The sequence below is a fragment of the Micromesistius poutassou genome (assembly GCF_964030765.1).
Source record: "Micromesistius poutassou genome assembly, chromosome: 1".
Lineage (NCBI taxonomy): Eukaryota > Metazoa > Chordata > Actinopteri > Gadiformes > Gadidae > Micromesistius > Micromesistius poutassou.
In genome coordinates, this window is record NC_140271.1 from 13,823,685 (window position 1) to 13,842,842 (window position 19,158).

The 19,158-nt window shown below is 47.2% G+C and overlaps 1 protein-coding gene and 1 non-coding gene across 3 annotated transcripts in view; one reads left to right on the forward strand and one right to left on the reverse strand.

Annotated features, from left to right (window-relative positions):
• The first annotated feature begins 348 nt into the window (after positions 1 to 348).
• AC3HAE_007820 (transfer RNA serine (anticodon AGA)) lies at positions 349 to 430 on the forward strand. The gene has a single exon. It is a non-coding gene; the product is annotated as a tRNA-Ser (tRNA).
• Positions 431 to 3,185: 2,755 nt separating this feature from the next.
• LOC311364737 (growth factor receptor-bound protein 2) overlaps positions 3,186 to 19,158 on the reverse strand; it is a 40,127-nt gene continuing 24,154 nt past the window's right edge. For both annotated transcript variants that reach the window (XM_084484335.1, XM_084484334.1), the window contains exons 3-6: positions 10,565 to 10,662; positions 6,088 to 6,210; positions 5,699 to 5,867; positions 3,186 to 5,402 (exon numbers count right to left, since the gene is read on the reverse strand). In XM_084484335.1, coding sequence (XP_084340461.1) covers positions 5,217 to 5,402; positions 5,699 to 5,867; positions 6,088 to 6,210; positions 10,565 to 10,662 — 576 coding nt within the window. In that variant the 3' untranslated portion in view covers positions 3,186 to 5,216. The remainder of the gene's footprint in view (positions 5,403 to 5,698; positions 5,868 to 6,087; positions 6,211 to 10,564; positions 10,663 to 19,158) is intronic.

The following is a 19,158-nucleotide window of genomic DNA, read 5'->3' on the forward strand; positions in this document are numbered from 1 at the left end:
CCCCGAGTCACGTGGTCTGCCGTCAACCAATGGGAGGGACCAACGGGAAGTGTATATTATCATTATTATTATTATATAAATCAGTCATATTTCATATCATTCTATATTTTGGGGGGAAACAATAGACTGTAATAATAATAAAGTAATAAGTAGTAAGAAAGTGGACAGGCTTATTTCCTTATTTTGTTTTGACAGGCAGGGCTTGTGTTAATGTGTTACCTTGATCACCTGCGTATATAAAATGATTAAAATAACGTATAACCTGTTTAAACTACGTTAATGTACATGTTTTAACCACTCACTGCTGAGTGCTGAGATCTTTTGCATTAACCATACCATAGGTATAGAGTTGTCGTGGCCGAGTGGTTAAGGCGATGGACTAGAAATCCATTGGGATCTTCCCGCGCAGGTTCGAATCCTGCCGACAACGAATTTCACTTTTTATTTTTGATTATGAATTAATGATTTGATATCATTATAGTTAGTGGTTGTAAGTTGTGACATCGATATGTACCCAATGTCGCTATCATATACATATGAGTCACATTATCACAACGCTTTCAACATTGAAAGGCGAGACTAGAACCAAACTAGTAAAACGATGCATCCGTCTTCGAACATCACTCAAGCGGCTTAATGTTGGAGTTTATGGTTAACTGTCTGTATAACCGTTCTGGTTTACCTGGTTATCGATTGATAACCATCGTGTTGTAACGTTTTACAACACGATTTGACTCATAGCGGTGCACCGTCCACTGGTCACCACAAGGGGGCAGCAAAACGCCGCACCGCACACTGGTCACCACACGGGGGCAGCACCGGGCTACATCGCCTACTGGTCACCAAACGGGGGCAGCAAAGCAAAGCGCTGCATTTCGTCATCACAGTGGCCACGCGTGTCAATAGCATCCAGCTGGCGCCCGCGCCACGTGTTTGTCATCACACGGTGGCAGACAATTACATTCATTTAGCTGTCAAAAACGTCAGCTAAATGCATGTCACTGACTGCCACCGTGTGATGAAGAACACGTGTTCTTCATCACACGGTGGCAGTCAGTGACATGCATTTAGCTGACGCTTGTCAGAAGTGATTTACGGCAAGTGCAATAAACGACGAAGATACAACCCAGAAATTGCCAGAATCATGCAAGTACTTAGGTCTGCATGTATTAATTTCCAGCGACTAGACATTTGACGTGGTGTTATACCGACTATAGTTCATCAATATCAATATTCATATTGGGCCGTAGGCCTCCTACTGTCCTCCTGACAGCCACGTGTGTCCCCGGAGAATAACAAGTCAGCTCGGCTTGCTGGCGCTTGGGCACAAATATGTAGATTATTGTAAGTCACTTTGGGTAAGGTGTCTGCTAAATGCCCATTGCCCAATATTGTCAGCTGTCTTCTATCTTTGGACGGTTATTATTATTTTTTTTTAATGAATGCCAAATCGATGTCCATTAACGACACACAAAATGTATTATTTCTACTAAAGTAGGCTCATTTAGGATTAACTTGATGTTCATTGTGACATCAGCTCAGTCCTACACATAAACTCAACTGTGTTGACAGACAGTGAGCTCAGCTGTACGGTCCCACTCACGGCCGGTCTCAGTGGTGACCTATACGTCGATTATAGACGACTTCTGCTATTCAGCACAGAAGTATGTCTACCGTTCCTTCCACCATGAAATACTGGCGAGAATTAAGATAACTGTCAGGCAAACTAACATCACAGACTACGGCTTCCACGTGTCAGAGTCTGAGAGACGAGAGGTGATGACACAACGTCCTCTTTGGAGGCAGACTGGGACCGTTAACACGGTCCTTCATGCCAATTCAGTCTCATCAATCATGGCCGAGATAACCACAATTGCGTGTCTGTACCTGTTGTGGAAGAGGGAGAGACGTCGGAATGCCCGTCGTTTATGGGTTAATAATATAATCCGGAGGCGCACGTCGCTTTGTGCCGTGATATTATATATATATATATATATATATATATATATATATATATATATACGAACAGGCGAAAAATGTGTCTTTTGGTGTGAACGCACATTATATTACCACTTTATAGAGTGATTACGTCGAAGAGGAAGCTTTTGATGAAGATGGGAGATTTGTTCGCCGTCCCACCAATCGCCTGAAGCCAGATGCTGTGCCAACAATTTTTAATTTTAGTGGCTATAGTGCTGGAGACACGGACAGACCTGTCAAATCGGACCCGGGCGCTGCTCTTATGAGCAGAGAGACAGAGCGCAGAACCCCCCCCCCCCCCCCCCCCCTCAACAATTCCGATCGCCCCCCGTCAACAATCCCCCAAGCCCCCCATCCCCCGTCAACAATCCCGACCTGCTATATTGTATGCATTACTCACTCCGGTCAAAACCCAAAAGTGGCAGCCCTGGAAACGTCTGTTACCGAAGTGTATTGCAATCTCCATAATACTCGTTTTTGCGTTTGCTTTGTTCGCTGTGTGTAGTCCACATGTTGCAAAACAGAGAAATTAGTACACTCACTGTTTGAAGATGGTCTTGTTTGCAGACTAGCTCGCTCCATGCTCTTGATCATTTCTAATCCATCGCCAAAATAATCCATTGTTTACGGAAATAATGCATTTGCAAACACCGTCGGTTGCACTATTTTCGCATATTCATGTGCACACCCAAATGGCACGACAATTACTTATTGTATCATGAAATGTAGCCCAGCTGCTGGTGTACTTTTCATAGCTGACCGCTATGTAAACATAGAATGTTGTACCAACCATTCTCGTGACGTAATCACGTTCTGAAAACAAACATGGCGGCACACAGGCGGAAAACATAATTAATGCAACTTGTTTGTGCTTTATTCTGAATAACGGGTCACACACGCTATAGACATGTTTTATTTGACTGCTTCATTTCCACTTTAAATGATCCTCCCTCCCCCACATACCCTTCTATAACCACGACCACTTACTTTGACTTGTATTTGTAAAGTTAATTATACATTTAAATCCAGGTTTTGCACATCATTTCTTACAGCGCCAACATATCCGAAAAACCTCTTGTATGTGTGGAGCTCACTGATACAGCAGCTAGGAGGGCCACAACAGGTGTGCACAGTTCAACAGGTAGTGGAAACTAGCTTATGATGAATGAACAATCAGAGGCCACAGCAACTGGAACTTTTTTTTAATAATTGCATTTTATTAATGAAAAACAAAAAACAAAACAAAAAAATGCAAATAAAAAAGCAGGAAATAAAACAATATCATTAGGTAAAAGAAGGCGACAGACACTTAAATAAAGAATGTTTCATGTTGGTAAAGGTCAGGAGAGGTTGGGGTCATGGGGGGGGGGGGGGGGGGGGGACATCTTGAATTATTCTGTACATAGTTTGTCGCCCTGGTCGCGGTGGGGGGGGGGGGGGGAGGTCAGAGACGCTGACCGACCAGAGAGAAAAAGGCACTAAGAGAGAACGAAAACGTAAAAGCACAAAAACACAGTCAGACACACACACACACAAACACACACATGGGACCGGACGCGAGACCAGAACGCTCAACAGAAAAAGTGCAGATCACACGCCGACAGACAAACACACGTTCTTATCTCTTCTTTTTTTCTTCCTATTCTTTTCTTTTACATTATTCACGTCGCCTCATGCAGCTTTGTGTTTTAATTCTTTTTGAAGCATAAAAGACAATCTCTCTTGTTATCTTTTGAGTTGCAGAGGCGCGACGGCGTGACGGGTGACCCCCCCCCTCCCCCCCACCGTTGCCCTCGGTGATCACAGGAAGAGGGTGAACGAGTACACGTGCATGTGCATGGCGTTGGCATGACGACTGCCTCTAGAGGTTCTCTCTTCTCCCTCTGGGATATTGACATAGATCACTGGGGGGGGGGGGAGACGACATGGGGGGGGCTCTCAGACATGGCCGACCCCCTTGATGTCTACGGACTCGTTAGGCTACATTCACTGCCCAGGGGGTCGACCAACCAGCCTCGAACACAGTGGTGGGGGCCGGGGGGCACACTTTGAGCTCTAGAAGAGTTGGGAGAAGTGAGCTCTGACTTGCTGGGGCCTTGTTAGGGGCCTCGTTAGGAGCCTCGTTCGGAACTTGATTAGAGCCTCGTTAAAAGCCCACTAGGAGGCTCGTTAACGGCCCTGGATTGAGCCTCATTGGGAGGCTCGCTGGAGGCCCTGGTTTGAGCCTGGTTGGAGCCCTCACAGTGGATAAAAGAGCTCTTTTAGGCTCTGATCCTTGTGGACAGGGAGGATGCGGAGAGCTTTAGTCATCGTTTGACAACATGGTTCAGACACTCGTGTTCAGCAGACACGCCCACAGAGCCGGGGGGGGGGGGGGGGGGAAGGAGGACAATAACACACTGACGTCTCAGTATCGCTAGCGCTACAAGGGGGTCTTTCTCAGGAATAAACATGAAATCAAACATAATTTACAAATTAAAAAGAAAAAGTTGTGATGAGAGGTAAAACGGACAAACACATACAAATATATAATATATATTCTTAAAAAATGGATTCTCTCTATACTTGATTTATTTATACAGCCTGAAGCTGGTACAACACTGAGGAGCACGGGGTGCCGAGCACAAGATGGCTGCCGAGCACAAGATGGCCGCTGAGCACAAGATGGACGCTCGCTCTCCACCTTCTTTTTTTGTGCCATTTCATCATTTTTTTTCTTTTTACATTTTTACTGTAATTTCATTTTCTTCTTTAAAACGTAGTTAGGATGACGTGTTGAATCGTCGTCGCGGGCGACCGGAGGAGGGGCATGCTGTGGGGCACGGCAAGAAAATATAAAGCAGAGGGGATGTGGGCGGGGCCTGTGAAAGGGGAGGGGCCTGGAGCAGGAGGGGCGGAGTCAGGACATCCAATCCATCTTCGCTTCCTTCGGCAGCGCGGGACATTTCCTGTTTTGGTTGTGGCCGCTCCCTCTCCCCCCGCCCCCCGCCCCACGCAACCAATGGCGGTGGAGCTGCGACAGGACGTCCTCAGCAGTCTGAGAGGTACCCCTCTCTCCCCCCTCTCTCTCTCTACAGGCCGGGGGTCTTCTCTGATCAGGGGGGGCTCGGGGGTCAGTTCTGGAAGGACTAGGATGATGATGATGATGATGATGATGGTGGTGGTGGTGGTGTTGGTGTCGATGGCGGCGGCGGCGGCGGTGGAGGAGGAGGAGGAGGAGGAGGCGGAGCCGGCCTCTACATGTTTCTGTTGACGGGCGTGACATAGTTGCGGGGGAACATGCCGGTCTGGCCGTGGCAGCCGCCCTTCCACCAGTTGGGGTCCGAGTTGTCCAGGACCTGGATGTACTCGCCGCGCCGGAACCCCAGCTCGCCCTCCTCCTGGGGGTCGAAGTCGAACAGCGCCTGCACGTACGTGGGATGCTGCGCCGTGGCAACGGGAGGGAGGAGGACGATGGAGAGGAAGAGGGATGGACCATAGAGGGGAGAGCATTAGAACCAATTAGTGCACAATGGGGATGTGTGTGTGTGTCTGTGTGAGTGTGTGTGTGTGTGTGTGTGTGTGTCTGCGTGTGTCTCTGTGGATGTCTCTTCGTACACGTGTGTGTCACTGTGGGTGTCTCTGCGTACACGTGGGTATCTCTGTGCATGCGTGTCACTGTGCGTGCGTGCGTGCATGTGTCTCTGCGAGTGCGTCTCTGCGTGCGTGCCTCTCTGACCTGGGCCACCTGCTCGATGTCGCGCAGGAAGATCTGCTGGTTGCGGGACACCGAGGTGGTGCGGTGGTAGTCCACCAGCTCGTTCAGGCTGTTGAACTTCACCACCCACAGGAAGTACTTCCCTGCGCCGTCGCGGAGCACCTTGAAGTGCTGCACGTCATTACCGAACCTGAGGGGGAGAGAGAGCACCGCCATCAGGGAGGGAGAGAGACAGAGACAGACAGAGAGAGAAAGAGAGAGACGGCGAGGGACAGAGAGACAGGGTCAGAGGGTGGTGTCAGAGGGTCAGAGGGTGGTGTCAGAGGGTGGTGTGGGTTAGAGGGTGGTGTCAGAGGGTGGTGTGGGTTAGAGGGTAGTGTCAGAGGGTGGTGCTCCCCGGCTCCACCTACTTGACGGAGAGGGAAAAGTCGCCCGGTGCGCTCTCGCTCTCCCGGATCAGGAACGCTCCGTCGTGCCGCTGCTTGTTCAGCATCTCCTCCGCCTTCGCCCGCGGGATCTTCCCGAAGAACCACCTGGAGGGAGACATACACAGAGGGGTAAGGAGGAGAGAGCGAGAGAGACACACACACACACACAACGGGGGTCAGGGGACGTCCTGCAGGTTCTGACACGCAACTGGGTGTATACTGGGAATGATGTCCCGATGGTCATCAGTATTATTGAAGAATATCCAAGTCAACATCGTTCTGATGTTCCACTCAGAGACGATCAAGCGTTCTAAAGCTGACGGAGCATCTAGAGCAGATGACCTGAACTAAAGAACTTAAGCTCAGCAACTTTGGATTAAATGTTTGTTTTGAGCTGTGATAAGGGTTTATTTCAGTACTTTCTATCAAAATGCTGCAAAATGAGGGTTCATATTTTACATCATAATGATGTTATTTCTAACACGCTACAGTCACTGATATAATTTAATACATAAAGGCCTACAAAGGTCGCTCCCCGCCCCAGAAATAACGAATACAGAGGCTTTTCCTCCTTATGAAAGGCTGAAAGATCAGCACATGACCCACCAGGAGACAGAGCTGCTGCCTGCTCTGTCTTTATCTCTGTCTGCACTGGGATTATGTTTCTGTTAATGATTGTTGGAGTGTTGGATGATAATCTAATTTATGTGTAGAGCAAACAGACAATAAAGTTATCTTATTAGTACCGACTCTAATGAACCAACAACCTCATCTCCGGCTGAGTCCCAGTTTCCAGAACCTTCTTGAATCAATCCATCTTAACCGAATCATTACAAAGTGATTCTTCAACTAAAACCCTCTTAAAATAAATTCCTGAAATCAGTGGGAAATTACTTCCGCTAAGATCCTAAATCCACTTCCCTGTGGGTATGGTGACATTGTAACCAGAGTTTAGAGTGGTGTTGACCAAAGGTACCAGGAAACCAGCCAATCGGAGACCAGGTCTGCAGGAAGCAGACTCCAAGCCAATGGACTTTAAACCCACCAAGACTCTGAATACAGTTAGGTTTTTACATGTCATAACTTCTCAAGCAGCAGACAGACGTGCGTGCTTGTGAATGCGTGCAGGTGTGTGTGTAATGTGCACGTGCGCGTGTGTCTATATGAATGTGTGTCTGTAGATCAAGTGCATGCAAGTGTGTAGAGTGGCCCAGTCGCTTCATCAGGGTTCCTACAGGTTTCTTCAAGTCAAATTCAAGTCTTTTTAAGACCATTTATATAAAAACGTAATACCTATTTCACAGCCTATTTCACAGACCTACCGGCAAAGAAAAACAATTTTTTAAAATTTTCTCAAACAAATGTGAAAATGTGGACTGTGAAGCAAGTGTTGGGAACGTTACTTAGTAATAGTAGTAAAGTAATTAGTTATAGTTACTCACTACTTGTTCCAAAAAGTAAGGGATTTGTAACTGAATTACTCTATAATAAAAGTAACTAGTTACCAGGGAAAGTAATTATTTGTGTTACTGTAAAAAAAAAAAAAAGAAGTAGCTTTATAGATGTGTGTGTCGTTGTGAGATGCTTCATTAGATGCTTCGACAAAGTCTTCGCTCCTGGACATAATGTACACTTTACATGCACGTTCTTGCCTTTGACCTCAATGAATTAGTGCTTATATATCCACCTTGAAAATTACAACTTTTCATCGGATTGCTCCGGACTCGCCATTTCTACTGCTTCATCGAATCTGTTTGGTGTTTGTGTGTGCGTGTGCGTGTGGCACGCGTATCCTGGCTTGTGTGTAAAAACACTGGCTCTGATTGGCTACCATGAAACATGACTCTGCCTTAGCCAATCATAATCGCTTATCTCGTTATTAGCCCACCCGGGTCTCCTCACTAGCAGTTTGTGTGTGGAGCAAGGGGTGCGTTCGGATTACGCAGTTTATTCAATTAATTCATAGTAACGCACCGCATTTAACGTTCAGTAACGATAACGGCGTTGTAACGACGGAAACAGTAATTAGTTAGATTACCCCGTTACTGAAAAAATAACAGTGTTACCTAACACCGTTCTTTTAAACAGCGTTATTTCAAACACTTACTAAAGCATTATGGAAGAATGATGTAACATTGCAGCATAGTAGTGAGTACTTACGCTACATCACCACAGCACAGACACAGACCACAGACCTTCTTGTGTTCTGCTTAGACTTTCCTTGATTTTTCTCGCTTCTGCTTGGCTTGTTGCTTGTGGTCTGTGTTGTAGCGCTGTAACAAAGTGACGTGTGCGGACCCGGGGCAGCGTTGCGTTCTCAATTATTGGTTCCGCCACTCTTTATTTAAGAGTAAAGATTTAATCAAAATAATAGTGGTTGACAAATGAAACTTTTGAGGAGAATGCGATACGGAGAAGTTACATACTGCACAAATTTTAAGAACCAGATATCAAAATTCAAGACTTTTTCAAGTCTTTTTAAGGTATTATTTCCAAATTCATAAATTCAATGCTTTTAAGACTTTTTAAGACCCCGTGGGAACCCTGTTCATGCGTGTGTGTGTGTGTGGCTAGATCGGGTGCATGTGAGTGTATGTCAGTGTCCCAGTAGCTCCGTGTGTATGTGTGTGTAGAAGATGGCGTGCATTTTTGTATCAGGGTGGCCAGTCACTTATGTGTGTGTGGGTGTAGATGGCGTGCATGTGTGTATCAGAGTGGCCCAGTTGCCCCAGTGTGGTGACAGTCTGAGCAGCTGGAGGTGGTTCAGCCGTCAGAGTAGAGGCGGTTCTCTGGAGGAGCAAACACGTAAAAGGCATTAGCCTGGAGGACACTGACGCGTCGCCGGCTCAGAGCAATGCTTTTATTACCCTCATGGCGTGTGAGGTGGGAAAAGATACGGACAGTGAACACAGAGGAGAGGCAGAGCTCATTCTACGACCTAGTTCCAGGGAAGTTTGCGTCCCTTGGCCCTAAAGTGACCATTAGCTCATAAAACAGCACTGTATACACACCTTATAAATGTGTATTTTATCATTACTATCTGCATCTTGTGTTTGTGTGTGTAAATGAACTCTTCCCCTGCTAATAAAGCCTTTGAATTAGAGGGACAGAGGGCTGAGTGTTAATAATTAAACCATATAAATGTAGAGAGCGATTGAAGCCAAGTGAAAATATTCAGAGAGCTCTCCCTTTGTTCCTCCTGTGATAAAGGCCTGGCCATAAACCCACACCCACACACACCCACCCACACCCAATGTTGAGGGCCATTGAACTGCTGAGCCCTGTAACAGAAGGGCTCCTGGTCGCTGCAGGAACAACAAGCAGCAGGCAGAGCTGACAGGGGGTGTGTCCTGAGAGGGGGTGTGTCCTGAGAGGGGGTGTGTCCTGAATGCGTCACTGTGCTTTATCAATACGCCAACCCCCACTGCAGTCAACCGTCTTGGTCGACTAAAATTCACCCAACTCTCTCGTTAGTGCCGTTCTGAGCTGTAAATCTGTGGGTTGCAGAGCCAATCAGGTTGTATATATGTTTTATACGATGGATTCATGTCAAGGTGCCGATTCTGATATGTTCCCATTCAAGCATGGAGCGCTCAACATGAAGATGGATGGAGCATCGGGTTTGACTCGTCAGGTCTGGACGCTCAGATGCTAGGTGCTGAGTGCCACGCATGGAGCAGGAAGAGCTAGCGTTAGCAGTTGTGTAATACAAAGGGATGTTCCGCTGGAGGCAATGTTCTCCTTCTTTGCTGAAGGAAAGATACTTTACACTTCAACAAACTCATAAATCTGTTGACACGGTCTGGATGCTTTCCACTTTGTTATTATTGTAAAGTGACAACTTTATTGTTTTGGTGCCTGGACAAGTTAAGGTAAATAGACTTTTCCGAAAGTGCCTCAAAAGGTTATTATTATCGAGCCGTGTGCCGGAGTGTCTGTCCCTTCCTGCGCCACTCTGCTCAGAAACAAACCTCAGAAAAAATTATGTAATTCCTTTCCATTTTCACTTCATGAGCTGGGTGCTTTGTGGTTTGTTTTCCGGTTTTCTTCTGAACAGAATAATCAAGGTCTGGCGATGCACCTCCATCACACGGTGCACCACCTTATCTCCATCACACTCTGCAGCACCTTATCTCCACCACACTGAGCACCACCTTATCTCCACCACAGGGAGCACCACCTTATCTCCATCACACTCTGCACCACCTTATCTCCATCACATGGTGCACCACCTTATCTCTAACACACAGAGAGCACCACCTTATCTCCATCACACGGAGCACCACCTTATCTCTAACACACAGAGAGCACCACCTTATCTCCATCACACGGAGCACCACCTTATATCTAACACACGGTGCATCAACTTATGTCCACCACACAGAGCACCACCTTATCTCCATCACTCTGAGCCCCCCGCCCCCGCCTCCCTGACGGAGATAGAGCCTCTGATACTCACAGATGGGGTTTCATCTCGATGTAGTTCTTGGGGATGAAGCCGTCTTTGCCGTTGAGCTCGGCCTTGTACCAGTTCTGGTCGCACTCCTCGTTCAGCACCTGGAGGAGGGAAACACAAGAGCGCCGTTAGCCATGGGCTACAGTAGCATCGCTAATGGCTTGGATTCAGGCAGTGTATGTTAGCGCTAAGGCTACTGGATGGATTCAGGACAAAGGAACGAGATGCTGATGCAGCAGGATTGTCAGTTAGTGGCTACCGTCTAACCCTTACCTGCTAAGGACCTTAATCTGTATTCTCTGTCTAACCCCTACCTGCTCCTTAATGTCTGTGTTCACACACACACACACACACACACACACACACACACACACACACACACACACACACACACACACACACACACACACACACACACACACACACACACACACACACACACACACACACAGTGTGTTTATATGGTTTCTGCATCTGTGTGCCTGTGTCTCAGTGTGGCCATTGACATGGACAACAGATCCCGACTGTGGAGGGTTCATTCAAGGCGGTGTGGTTCTCTATGGGCTGTATGGAGCACGTGAGCGCGTGCAGCGTCTGAAAGACTCTCTGGCTGGCTGCACGGTGGTGCCCAGCACCAATACGTCACATCGCTCTGTTACAGACAACAGGAGAACAAGGACAGCTTGTACCAGTGGCTCAGCTTCCCAGACGTGGACCGAAACCAGGGGGTATCATGAGGGGTCCGGCGGATCCGTGGGCACAGGAGGGGCGGTCCCCCATAGGGGGCGCTAGAATCAGAGTTTGAACCTAAAAACTGCACAAATCAGTTCACAAACCAGTCAAAGCAGAAGGCTTCCCCATGATTGTGACGCCTACTGAACCAGACTGAGAGAACCTGTGCAGGTGCTTTTAGGTAATTAGCTGATTGGAGTGCGACATCTTGAGTCTATAACATTTAACTTTTTCACAATATTCTAATTTTCTGATACTGAATTTGGAGTTTTCATGAGTTGTAAGCTATAATCATCAAGATTAATACAAATAAAGGCTTGAAATATTTCACTTTTGGTGGAATGAATCTGTATAATATACAAGTTTCACTTTTCAAATTGAATGACTGACATTAATTAACTTTTCCACAATTTTCAAATTAATTGAGATGACACCTATACATGAAGTCATGACGAACCACTCAGAAGTGTCCTGAAATACATTTAGCACGGTTTGACTTCGAGACACGGTTGGAGAGGTCTACTGAGGACATATACCTCCAGTAAACCTGGTTTGTGACAGACCAATGCCTTTAACCATAAGAACCAGGCTCACCCTCACTTCCAGTATTGCAGACTATGTAGTGGTGATGGGGGGAAGGCTGCATGAGGCTCAGTGTGGAGCGAGTGCTGAGGAACACAATGGGAGTATTGGAGCCACTGGATCGACTACTGCTCCCTGAGCCATGCAGGACCGCTTGCAACTATATTTACCTTTATTTTCATCAACTAACGGATTGATTATTTAAATAATTGAGTTGAATAAACGACCAAGTGATAGTAATGACAATAATAAAGCACTAGTGGTGAATGCCGAATTGATCCATCATAACCGTTGCATGAGCTAATTGAGTGTCTGCTAGATTCTCCTCCACCTTGAAATATAGAAGGTTCCAGTTTGTCTTGTGTATCAGTTCACTGTGAGCCGTCTCAGTGTGGTTCAATATGGCCTCCACAACGCTTTCAGTAGGTCTATCTGGTGTGACAGATGGCTATCCCCACACACACACACACACACACACACACACACACACACACAGTTGGAGAGGAAACAGAGTGTGTGACATCCTTCCTGACAAGAGAGAGCGACAGACTGAGGGAAAGAGAGACAGACGATAAACCAAGGAAGGAGAGAAAGATACAGAAAGCTAAGAGAGCTGGCGTCGATAGAGGGACGGAGTCAGAGGGGTGGATGGAGAGACTCAGGAGAGAGAGATTACAAAAAGGACCAGAAGGTAAGAGCGTTAAAAGAGGGAAAGAGAGGACAGGAGAGCAGCTCATGACAGTGTGAGCACAGGTCAGTGAAGCCTCTCATTAACCAGAGTGTGGTTCACCTCCACACGACCACATGGGGTCGCAGCCCTCCTCCCAGGGCCGATCTCAGAGCAGTGCTGTGTCCATCTCCACATCGCCACCCCATGTGGTCGCAGCCCTCCTCTCAGGGCTGATCTCAGAGCAGTGCTGTGTATCTCCACCCTGTGTGGTCGCAGCCCTCCTCTCAGAGCAGCTTTCTGAGCCACACTCACCATTAGCACTGAGCTTCTTTCTGGCCTCTCGCTAGTTTTTCACCCCATATTAAAGTAAAAAAATACGTACAGCTTTGGGTGCTGCCCACAAAGCAGCACCAAAAGCTGTCAATCAAAGAGAACTCTCCAAATGTCCATAAACGTTGATTGGTTGATTTGGGCAATAAGGAGATAACAGTTGATTAAATAATTTGAGCAATCTAAGAGCTCTGCATCTCGTCAAGGTGGGCTGGAACCCTTCAAACGGCCCTCACAGAGGACTGCTAAAGTGGCTCTGTGATTGGCCGCTTCATTTCAGACTATATGCAGTGTATTATGCTAATAAATCATCAGTCCGGACCCTCTTACGACAGTGCTCCAGTGGAAAGGTTTCCTACAGATGCACGGCTTCTGAAGCAAGAGTGAGTTCCAAATCATTACCAAACTAAAGAGGTGGTTTGGTCATTGTGTAAAGTGTCAATGAAATTGCACAACACCCATAGGGCCGACAAGTTCAGGTTGGTTCATCTGTTGGCTGGGTCATATAAACTAGAGCAAAGAAATTAGTGTCCGGGAATTAAGCAAATCATTTGAGTGACTCACTGCTGACTGAGCAGAGCCTCAGGCAAAGCATGCGAGTCTGGCCTGGCTGTGTGCTACCTACCCGCCTAGAACCATCAGCCTGAGGGACGGTGCTACCTCCAAACCCCTCCCCGCCTGGAACCATCAGCCTGAGGGACGGTGCTACCTCCAAACCCCTCCCCGCCTGGAACCATCAGCCTGAGGGACGGGGCTACCTCCAAACCCCTCCCCGCCTGGAACCATCAGCCTGAGGGACGGTGCTACCTCCAAACCCCTCCCCGCCTGGAACCATCAGCCTGAGGGACGGGGCTACCTCCAAACCCCTCCCCGCCTGGAACCATCAGCCTGAGGGACGGTGCTACCTCCAAACCCCTCCCCGCCTGGAACCATCAGCCTGAGGGACGGGGCTACCTCCAAACCCCTCCCCGCCTGGAACCATCAGCCTGAGGGACGGTGCTACCTCCAAACCCCTCCCCGCCTGGAACCATCAGCCTGAGGGACGGTGCTACCTCCAAACCCCTCCCCGCCTGGAACCATCAGCCTGAGGGACGGTGCTACCTCCAAACCCCTCCCCGCCTGGAACCATCAGCCTGAGGGACGGTGCTACCTCCAAACCCCTCCCCGCCTGGAACCATCAGCCTGAGGGACGGGGCTACCTCCAAACCCCTCCCCGCCTGGAACCATCAGCCTGAGGGACGGGGCTACCTCCAAACCCCTCCCCGCCTGGAACCATCAGCCTGAGGGACGGGGCTACCTCCAAACCCCTCCCCGCCTGGAACCATCAGCCTGAGGGACGGTGCTACCTCCAAACCCCTCCCCGCCTGGAACCATCAGCCTGAGGGACGGTGCTACCTCCAAACCCCTCCCCGCCTGGAACCATCAGCCTGAGGGACGGGGCTACCTCCAAACCCCTCACCTTCTGTGTGGTGCTACCCTCAAACCCCTCCCCCTCTGAGCGGTGCTACCCTCAAACCCCTACCCGTCTGGGACCATCAGCCTGAGGGACGGTGCTACCTCCAAACCCCTCCCCGTCTGGGACCATCAGCCTGAGGGCCCGCAGGTTGGCTGAAGCACCTGACCCCGGCGCCCAGCATCCATGTAACCCAACGCCCACACTGGGTAAACACGTGTGTGTGTCTGTTGCCACACACACACACACACACACACACACACACACACACACACACACACACACACACACACACACACACACACACACACACACACACACACACACACACACACACACACACACACACACACACACACACACACCTTCTGCTACTATTCTGAGGACCCAGCGAGCAGCCCGAGGCTGCAGTCTGAGGGAGCTCAGCCAGTTGGACCGTGTGCTCCAGATGTTTCAGATCATCAAACTAGTCCTGTCCCGTTAGGACCGCCCACTAACCACCTTGGGATAAGACCCAGTAGTACCAGTATCCACACTGCCCTGCTTTTGCGTGAAAAGTAATAAACCCTAAATGATTTGAGCCGTCTTTCCAGGAAAGTGTCTAAGCCCTGCCATCAGGGTGACAGTGCAGGAAGGGGCTGGCCTACCACCTCTATATCCAATCTCAAAACAAGGACAGGAAGAGGGCGGGGCTTATATACCCACACACTTGAGTTTGTGATAAGCTGCCTTTGTAATGCATTTTAAAAGAGACATACAGCATTATTTTGACGAGTTTTGTACAGAATTACATGTTTCAATTTCTCTAGAGAAAATATGTATACAAAAATGATACAAATTATATGAGGACAAATTATAATGGATTTATGGTTGGAACTAATTGATACTTCCACTCTAGCCCACTCTCAGCAATTAAAGATATGGAGCACCTTATGAAAGCAAATGGGTGACTTATTAATTCCATAATTTCTCTGGTGAGGTCGCTGCCTCTCTGCTCTGCTGACGGTCAGAACACCCCCACCTCTCAGCGTTACTCTAGTCTGCATGTAGACAGACAGTAACAAGAGGAAGGTCTGACTGCTTCAACGTCTCGTTGCTTCTATACTAGCTAACTGTAGTGTTCAGTTAACTCCCATCATGACTAAATGTACATTTTCTATAGATTGGAACCGACAGTAGACCCCTATGAAAATACTTTTCCCATGATGCATTGCTCCATTCAGTTTCAGCCACAAGAAAAGTAATGTTTCTCTGCCTAAGTTTAGAGACACACATTACACTCACACAAGTTGATACATTTTCATCTTCTTATCACACAATCCTTTTTAATAGCTTATTAAGGGGACATGTTTTAGTTTAAGGTTCCTGATTTTCCATCGAGGCAGTTTGGGTCAGCTGATGAACTAAAGTAGGACCCAGCCAACAAACCTCATGGCATCACACTCTACGCTCGGACAAGATGGAGCCACACTCATTTGTAAAAGATAACTCAGATTAGGCCTGGGCAATAAAACATTCGTATTGTGATAGACTTTTGATCCATATAAATATAAAACATGTTCAATATATATCGATAAGAGACTGGACCACCGAATCTAGCAGCCGGGTTTGTTACACAAACTGATAGGGTTAGGGTTATAACTTATCTTAACCCAGTTTAAACTTTTAGGAGTTTTAGAGCGGGGGTGTATCTGGTGAATGAAGCTTAATAAATCAAGTGTTTCATTTCCGCTTTAACTTCTGTGTCGCTTGCATTATAGCCTGAAAAGAGGAAGCATCAGAGAGGAAGATGCAAAACCAGCCCTTTTGGGTCCGTGGATAACGGGTTAGAGCTATAAATAAATTAAACCAGCATGACACGCTTTCCCCCACCAGTATACATCATTTAAACAGACTGGCTGGGTGGAGAGAAATTAAGGATTCCTAAAATAAAAATGTGTTCTTTTGAAACTCCAGCTATATAATTATGTGGCGTCTATAGATATTTATCACAATCAATAATGGCGAAAGTTAGAGACAATGCATGCTGATTACGGCAACTTTTTAACCTCAAACTACACTTGAAACGCTTAATTCTCCAGATCAGAGTCATGTTCTCAATACTTGAAAGCCTCTGATGTCTCTTTAGAGCTCAAGTGGCATGTGTTCCAGAGACCGTTGAAACCCTTCAACAAGGAAGACACAGCGTCTCCCGACAGGTCAGCATAGAGCCATGGGCAAGGCCAAAGGCTGGCAAAAAAACAGCTTCAATGCTCAAAACTCTCAATCTTGCTCCCCTCTCTTAAAAGGACCAGATCACTCTGCTAAACTGCAGAATGGGTACAAACCCACTAGAATGGGTTTTGTACACCTAACACATTATATTGGTAACTGGTGTTCGGTGAAGCCAGGAGAGAGTACCCTCGAACGGTGTCGTCCTTCAAGCCTGCAGTGCCCTGAGTGAGCATGAGAAGAATGACATGTCAATTCACTTTCAGGTCCTTGGGTCAAGATCGACGCATTTGAAGGCATGTTGAGTGAGGAAGTCTGCCACTATATTTATATTGAAGGCATTTAGCAGTCGCTTTTATCCAAAGCGACTAACATTGCCACTTACATTGCCACTCAAGCTCTAAAGAGACTTGTAACTACAGGCATCCCTACAGCCTGTGCAAAAGCAATGAAGCATACAAACACCCAGATCTCTGTTGCTTTCCTAAAGAGACCGGCAACGTTCTGCTTTCACCAGGTGATTTGGGTCCAGCCCCCTGTCATTTAAGTGTATATTGCCACTAAGCTGCTTTCACATATGGACGTGCATCCGTCTGTTCTCCGTCTATTCTGTGGAGGTGCCGTATATGTGAAGGACCTACATTGGACCTCCTGAAAAAATACTAACCCAGAGGTAGTATGTTCTGCGGAGGAAATGCTAATGACCTTATATGTGAATGAGCAGTAGGATGTCGGCATTTCACACCAGTTGAGTGGACGTGTTGATGACGCTTTGGTCTACGTTTGCATGTCATTGAGTGGCATCCTAAACGATAATCAGCCTATTGCCTTTTGTTCACTGAATGGTTTAAAAAATATTTTTATTATTATGTTACACCTTTCCTGCTGTCGGCTCCCAGACCATAGTCGAGGAGCACAAAAGTGACGTTCCGCTCCATCGATTCTCTCGGGAATCACTTTCGGCAGTGGGTCTGCTTATAGGTTTGAATATGGTTGGAATGAAGCGGCCACCGATTATTGACAGGCTGGGTACTTTATTCTTAGTTTCACTAACTTTACAGTAGGGCCTACACGTTTGCACAGACACAACCAGACTCGTTCATTACTTCACTAAACTGACACACGCTACCGCTCGCTCTCCTCACTCGTCCACTCACACACAGCCATTCTCGCGCACACACATGCGCTACTAACAATTATTATTGACAACAGTTAGCAGAACATTATAGGGTCCCGTACTTCCACTCCCTGTTTTCTCAGTTAAACACAGATATCAACTACATTTGTCCCAGTGTTTGTTAGATGTGAAATGAAGCCAAAAAAGACGCTCTCTTCCTCCGGTAACGCAGTCGTTTGCGACGCCTTTCTTGTTTGTCGTTTCTTCTATTTGTCTGTAACTCATGCTCCAATATTTCATTGATCGATGCGGATGTTGTGGATGCAACGGAATATATGCATTGCTGCAGCAACATTTAACATGATCGCGATGAGTTCTGCCCGTTTTGCCTGCGTGCTGTCTGCGGTCAAACCAAAACAAACCCGATCCCGCCTCTTGCGACCCTACGTCATATGCCGCCACTTGCAAGCCCGCCCCCTTAAGCAGCCGGAGATTCTACTGACACCGATCTCTGCATATCGGGCATCAAGTGTGAATAAGTGTGAATGAGGTCATATGTGAAAGCAGCTTATATGGCAATGCACAACTATAAATGTCAGGGCAAGGTGAGCAGGCCATTAAAGGCATGAAGCCATTTTTCTCTCTTACTGTCTCCCCCTCATCTCTGATAGCTTTCACTAGTCTTGTCTCTTTAACAAGACAATCATTAAAGAACCAGTGAACCCCATTATATACTCTTTTTAATCATGTTATCTTATATGATCAGTAACAGTAATCAGCCATTTTATCACTGTTACTGAATAAGTGCCCAATTTAGAGAGAAGGTAAAATCCTTTGTTTTTCCCATTCTCCTAAAAACATGACGTAAACTTTCCACTGTGCTGCGACGCAGGTGGGTTCTGTTTGTGACGTCAGACTACCTTTTCCGAGGTAGTGAAGCTCTGTCTGAGCAGCAGTGTATTTAATGTCCACGTCCGAGTGAGGGCTAGGTGTCCCGGACCCCTATAGTATAACTACGGTGTGGCGAGCATTTCAAATCCAACATCTCATTATTATGCTCATATAAAATGATGGCATCAGTTGCTAAAAAAGTATTATAAAGTTGGCGAGGGTCGTAACCATGGTGATAACACGCCCCCCCATGGGGATAACACGCCCCCCTCTTTCCTAAAACTCTCAACCCACTTTTTAAAAAATCTCATTGTTTGAATTCCAGCTGACAGGGGGTGGCACCGGCTGGTCTATGCCATCTCTACTGTGAGATGTCCATCATCGTGCTTTTAATCAGACAAGCTTGTTCTAGTTCCTCTTTTTATAAAAGGTCAGAGGTCAAGGGATAACCTCCTCCAGCACAGCTGCAACACACACACACACACACACACACACACACACACACACACACACACACACACACACACACACACACACACACACACACACACACACACACACACACACACACACACACACACACACACACACTTTGTCGGATGTAATCATAA